General features: G+C 43.2%; 1 protein-coding gene across 2 annotated transcripts in view; it reads right to left on the minus strand.

Annotated features, from left to right (window-relative positions):
- The window catches only part of Optix (optix), a 47,764-nt gene extending 41,375 nt beyond the window's left edge, over positions 1-6,389 (minus strand). For both annotated transcript variants that reach the window (XM_071706682.1, XM_071706681.1), the window contains exon 1: positions 4,926-6,389. In XM_071706682.1, the coding sequence (XP_071562783.1) occupies positions 4,926-5,554 (629 nt within the window). In that variant the 5' untranslated portion in view covers positions 5,555-6,389. The remainder of the gene's footprint in view (positions 1-4,925) is intronic.
- Between the last annotated feature and the right edge of the window lie 343 nt (positions 6,390-6,732).

Raw genomic sequence — 6,732 nt, forward strand, 5'->3', positions numbered from 1 at the left:
CCCGGAAGCGCGTCTAAATTGCCGATTACTTTGACGTAAATTGACGCAAGGTAACGCTGAAACGATCGGAAATATTTTATACCAATTTTTGTTTTGTCATATATGCCAATTGAAATATAAAAACGGCATGGAAATTGCGTGAAATTTTTAGTATAGAATGTACTTATTTACTGGGATTTTACAGTCTGATCGTTGGCGGATTTTATCAATCGGGAATTAAGCTCTTTACAATGCGCGCAGGATGCCTTCCTCTCGTCGATGTTGTTCAGAATTCATAATTCGCGAATAAAAAGGGAATTGCCTAAAAGAGTGGAAAGTACGGCTGATAGATGGAAAAATGATAAAAAAGCCACTATTTTTTTGTGGATTACATTATTCAGCGTTTCGGAACTAACAACGATTGTAACAAACTGCGTTATCCAGTGATGCAAAATATCTCTTATGAATTTTTTAATGGTATGCTTTTTTCCGCGTCGCGGCTAATGAACGCTACCTGTACACGGTGACCGAGTTATTAAATATTGGAAGCACGTAACAAAAAGGGCAAAAAGCCATTTTCGATATAAATATGAATTGGACGCGGAGAAAAATTACAGGGAAAAGTCCTTCATATAATGCCGGATATAATTGAATAAAGCGTATAAATTTGTCGAAAAATTATCCAAAATAAAAATTATCACAGTTCGGTTTCCGCGCGTCTGCGCGCGGACACGATATTAATTCTGCATAATAGAAATATTATAAATAAATAATTATGCTATATTTGCGTAATTACCTATTTACGATATTTCTCCATGATATGGTTAGTAATTAGTAATTGTAAATACGGTATTGTCTGCAGTAACAAATAATGGTTATAAATGCGAACCAAGAATAATGCGACGTTTCGAGCAAAGTGACACCAGTGTTATAACAACGATAATCTCCATTTCTCAAATATTGTGAAACAATGGCATATTCCGCGCATAGGCGGATTCCGCGTCGAATTCCGCACGCAGTCGATGTTCCCGAAAGGAGATGCGGGATCCTCGAAAGGCTTTCTATCTCCCTATGTATATCTAGATGTACACAACCGAGGACTCTCCGTCCCGAGATTCGATGGATTACGTGCAGGAAAATGTGGCTCGGGGCCAGACGCGGAATGTCATTACGTCGGGTAACGATAGGTACGTCGCAGCCATTGTTGGATAGCTTCAGTGGAATATAGAGCCGCGAGATCGTGAGACTGACATAAGCGATTTTTTCCTTTTTTCCTTTTTTTTGAACTGCTTTGTATTGTTTAAGTAACGACGGTAGAATAGCACGCTGAATATTGCCGTCACGTAAAGTTCAGCTTCCTTGAGCAAAACGCCTTTTGCTTCGTTGTTCTAACGATACTTAATAATTTTCTGAGTATTCGAACATCGTTCCTTTGGTTGATCGAATCAAATTAACATCCCAATGACGTTTTCAAGAAAATTGCTGTTTACATTTCGTAATCGCTTGATGTACACGTAAATGTTCTCGGGAATTATTTCACAAATTTGCGTAAAATAACGTTGCCTTTCGATCACGCTATGTATATATGTGTGAAATATGCGTATAGCAGCATTTCTAGCGACGCGATTCATAATCACGCACAAAGAAATTCTGGCACAGTTTTCATTCGATCTTATCGCGTTGCATAATTTGAAAGAATTATGCAATATTATGTTCCGCTTAATAAATCTTGTGTTACGCATATTTTCTCGCGACGGCAAAGCAACAACCGAACACGAGAACACGATCTGTTTTACCGTCAATGACGCAACGTGCGGCTCTATACGGTGATTATGTGGCAGAGTTATATAAACAGTTTTCTTGTATTTTTTATGAACGCGTGACCGCCGTACGACGGTTTAGAGACAATACACGCTCCAAACGTATAATCTTACCCGCTCCGCGAGCTCATCAAGATCAATTAGAGCAGTATGGTCGAGCCATCGTCGACCGTTAACGATATATCAATTACATCGTTAGACGTAGATAATGACTATTAATGACTTCATTCAGAGCGCAATAATTATACGATATATGTCCGTACGCATGGGGACAGATCTAGGTCGACGCTATTTTCCACGGGAGAATGGCAGTTTTATCATGCTTGGGTTATATATGTATATTGAAACATTTATCCTGATTTACGATTGAAATAACGCACCAGCGCGAAATGAATTAGCACTTTAATCCGCCAGAATGTTGCGTGTCACTTGCAGGACCGTGCTCCGTTATCGATATGAGGGACTCGATGCGTACTTAACGCGTCAAACACGATTCTTCACTGCTTTTCAGCAGTCGAAGAATACAAATTGATTCTTGTGTAACAAAAAAGTATCAAGAGTGGCGGCTTTAATTATTTTTAGTTATGGATATATCGAGAATTTTAAATCATTTCGTTCGTTACATATATCTAAATGCTTTTTGCATATTACATCGGTTCTTAATTCCATATAGAAAGGCACAGGTGTTTTGCTTCTTTGACCTAAAAGCCATCCAATCAACTTTCAGCGTCATTTAGATGGTACATTAGATAAATACCTTTTTCCCGAGGTAGAATCAAAGGTGCGATGTGCGTTCGGTAACGTCGCGCATGCAAGGTCGCGTGTTCGAGATGTGGAAAGTTGCCCGGGATTCCCGGGGAAGCAATAGCGAAAATGTTCGGGTAGGTCTACCCAGAACTCATAAATCACACTGGGAGTAACATCCGGTTCGCGCGTCGAGACCACTCGAGGTTTCCTAACGAGAGGGAAGGAAGAGGAGCAAGCTCATGGCATAGAAAACCCACCTCCAGTTTCCCTTTTATAGGCAAATAATGGCGGCGTTGGGCGATAAATAGCCGAACAATACGGCCGGCAGACCGTTACCTGCCCGCGACGGAGCCGCTCGTGTCGAATCGAATTGAAATGACAGGTGGTAATTCCCAACGAAAACTCTACTTCCGTTTTTCTTTCCGTCTGCACTTTGTCGATGATCCCCTAATAACGACCAGCCGTGATTCGACGGTGAAGGAATTCATTCCTTTCATAACCCTTATATTATTCGGACGCATCATTTTTTTTCTTTTTTGTGACATTAACGACATTTTGTAACACGATCCGTCGAACGTTAAATGTCCTCATTAAACATCATTTTTCATCATAGAATTGAAATCGATTGCAGAATCGAAGAAAAAATACCCGAATAGAAAATAAATCAGAATATAGCCAGATTTTTAACAGGTCAATAACCAAATTCCTGACCAGTTGTTGGTCAGAGTTACTCGCTACATTTTGGTTTATTTCTACTCGGGTATTTAGATTAGAATAGATATTACTATGTACACAATATATTAGCATAGTAACGATCACATAAATTGTTTCGAGATGATTACTTTTTTTACAAGCTCTATTCATTTTTGCCATAAATGACAATATATAACAAGTTCGTTTCATCTCGAGACTTATTTTAGAAATATAATTAATCAAAGAATACGGTATTCGATAACGAGAGACAAAAATATATATACATATATCCATGATATCCCCTTCATTTTCCTGCATAAAGACGGAGAGAGCAAGAATCTGAGACAGATTCAAATGCTATTTTAAAGCTATCCTGGACTTCGAGTGTATCACTGTATAGAGGGATAGAAAGAGAGAGGGGGAGGGGAAGAGAGAAAACGAGAGCGAGAGAGCGAGAGCGAGAGCGCTATGTCAAAACACAATTTGAAAGACGTAATTCGAAAATCGTCGTTCGCCCGACGGCAGCGACCCTCCGTCGGACGTCAAAATGAAATTATGCGACCCTCCACAACGGGGACCTTGGGGCAGGCACAAAGGCTCGTTTGCCGAGGACACAGTACAACAATCTGTCTAAAGGGACCTAAACCACTAATCGTTTCGCGATTAACTTCCATTAAACGCTACTTAATGAACAAAACTTTCCTTCTATGTCGTGACCAACCGCAGACGCTCTTCAAGATGTTTTTATGTGTGAATCAAATTCTTCGTTTTCATCTTACGGTATTCTGTTCATCTTAGTATTCTGTTCGAGTGACATTTTGCAAAACATTGCTGATCGCTTCGATAAGAAGAATTACGATAATCGACAAATTGTTTTTACAGTCTAACGTAATCAATTATTAGTATTATATAATTCTAGAAGTATTGTATTGCGATATTGCGAAACGAATGATAGAGTAGACAAACGATTTTCCGGTAAATTATATTCGAAACATGTCTCCCATATGGATTCATTGTTTAGCCACGTGTTAATGAAATGGAGGATATGTCCTTTCTTTCAGAAGATTTTTTGAAATCCATATTTTTTAAAGATTAACTGCAACCGATGGTCTTTGTTCGTATCATTCAAGAATTCACACGTGCATATCTTTAACATTAAATGGTTATCATATATCGCCATAATGATTATCTAGCACTTTCGGTATCGTGAACTCAATAATTTACGCTGTTATTAATGAATCGGCGCTCTCGTAAGAGTACGCGTGTATGTACGAGCATTCGCGAGAACTGTTTGTTGATTTAGTGGGTATTTAACGACATTGAAGGAGATTTGAACGTGCGCGAATACCAGACATTGAGCAGCGTATATGAAATATTTCATTGTCCCGAAAAGTAAATATATTCTACTGGCCCATTAAAGACTGGATAAATACGTATAACATTCCACCATTTATATAAAGTGTACTTCGTTAGAATCGTGTACATGTGTCGATATATTTATTTTCGCGAAAAGAGGATATCGCGATTTGAACGAGTTTTAACCATTCGGAATTTGACAAGTTGCTTGACAGAATTGCAACGGAAGCGTGATTTTTGTCGTCCGGGCGTTTATCAATTTTCTCAGCAGTTTGACCTTTCCGGCTAAGGAAGAGGACGGGGGAAAATGGGCTTAGATTTACGACACACCTGTTTTTCGCTGCAGCAGCGCGATCCCTTTGCCTTCTATTCTTGAACCAATTTCCAACTTGCGTCGGCGTGAGTCCCGTCGCTGCGGCCAGCTCTCTCTTCTTTCCCGGATTCGGATAAGGGTCCTGGAGGTACCATTCTCGGAGCAGCGATCTCGTTCTCTCTTTGAAGCAATGCGTCTTCTGCTCGCCATCCCAGATTGTCCTTGGTAATGGAAATTTCTTCCTTACGCGATATTTATCCACCGGACCCAGCGGTCGGCCGCGGAGTTTCTCGGCCTCCTGATAATGTGCTTCCAGCCACATCGCCTGCAGTTTACCGTGAGAGTCCTTGGTGAACTTATGCCTCTCCAGTATAGCGTAGAGCTCCCGGTAATGTCCCGAGTGGAACGCCACGATGGCACGCGCTCTAAGAACAGCCTCGCTTTGATTCAATTCCTGAATGTTGGGATGAGCGACCGGAAGGCTCCATAGGAACCTGGCCAGCCTCTCGATGTCGCCGCTTTCTTCTAGGGTCTCACAAACCGTTGCCACCTGACTGACGGAGAAAGATAAGGTTGGCAGGGCAAGGTACGGACAAGGTACAAGCGGACCGTTCGCGTTTGGCGGTGTGGTCCCAGCGGCGGACATCTTCCCGAAACGGTGATCCTCTCGCGATACACCAATTTTGGCTCTGCCTGTCTTCTTGGAGTATCGATGTCACCCGGTCTTGTCGCGGTTCAGGAAGCACGCGGCTCCGATTTATGCTTGCTCTTAGACCTTCTCATGATTCGTTGGAGTCACGCGCGGTACGCTCGCTCATTACAAACGTACGTGACGGTCACTGGATGATTATCCACTTCACTATCGACACCACAGAATTCTAAAGTTCAAAAGTACAAACGGATCAGGTGTTATGACATTTGGAGAGAGACGCGACAAATTTTAATCTCTTACGAGATGAGAGAATTGCCCGAAAAACAATCGCCTCTGTTTCCGCAGGTACTAAATTCTGAAAGCCTACATTAGCGATTCTCTCCCTCCCTTCCTTTTTGTTTCTCTCTCGCGCGCGTCGCGACACGTCACTAATTAATTTCGAAACAATCCCCGAAAGACGGCACGTGGCAACGTCTGAATTGGAGCAGGATCGCGTTGTGATGAGCTCCGATACCCATTGAAGATCGCTGTCAGGTGGGTTCGCGCAACCGTTCTCCAGGTCGCTCAGGTAACACCCACTAGGCCAGGCGCGCTGACGCTCTTCCACGTCGTGGGGATATCACGCGAGGCCGCTGTTGCCTGGATCGTATCGGATAGCAAACTGGTTTCGTTTACAAGCCGGCATCTCGGCACCGGCCCTACCCAGCATGATACGTTTGTACGCGCCCGTTGCAACCGGGCTGTCTCGCTGGCGCTCTAGACCTACCTCTACCTCTCTGTCTCGCTACTTCTACCACCGTCCAATCTTCGTGTAGGGGAACGGGCGAGGAAAAGAGACGGCGATAGACGGCATCGGGGGGTCCAATGCACAGACCACGCCTACGAGGTACACCGGGATTGGCCGGATCCTATCCATGTAGCCATGGTAACCTTTCTTCGTCCTTCCGTTAGGCAGCATAGGGAGCTACAGTTGTGTCGGTTAATTATCCCTTCCACGTATAGCCGGGCCGGTTATGCGATCCCCACTGCGAACGTTCTTCCACCACCATCGGCGCCCGCGGCACCTCTCACGCCTCCCCTCTCTGACAGGCGGAAAGGAAGCGAGACGAGGAGAGAGAGAGCGATCGATGTATCCTGCAGAATGTCGGACGGAGAGGTTGCTAGCTGTTCGC

Source organism: Temnothorax nylanderi, unplaced genomic scaffold (genome assembly GCF_030848795.1).
Source record: "Temnothorax nylanderi isolate EJ_2023f unplaced genomic scaffold, tnyl_v1.0 TNYL_tig0053_pilon, whole genome shotgun sequence".
In the NCBI taxonomy this organism is placed as follows: Eukaryota; Metazoa; Arthropoda; class Insecta; order Hymenoptera; family Formicidae; genus Temnothorax; species Temnothorax nylanderi.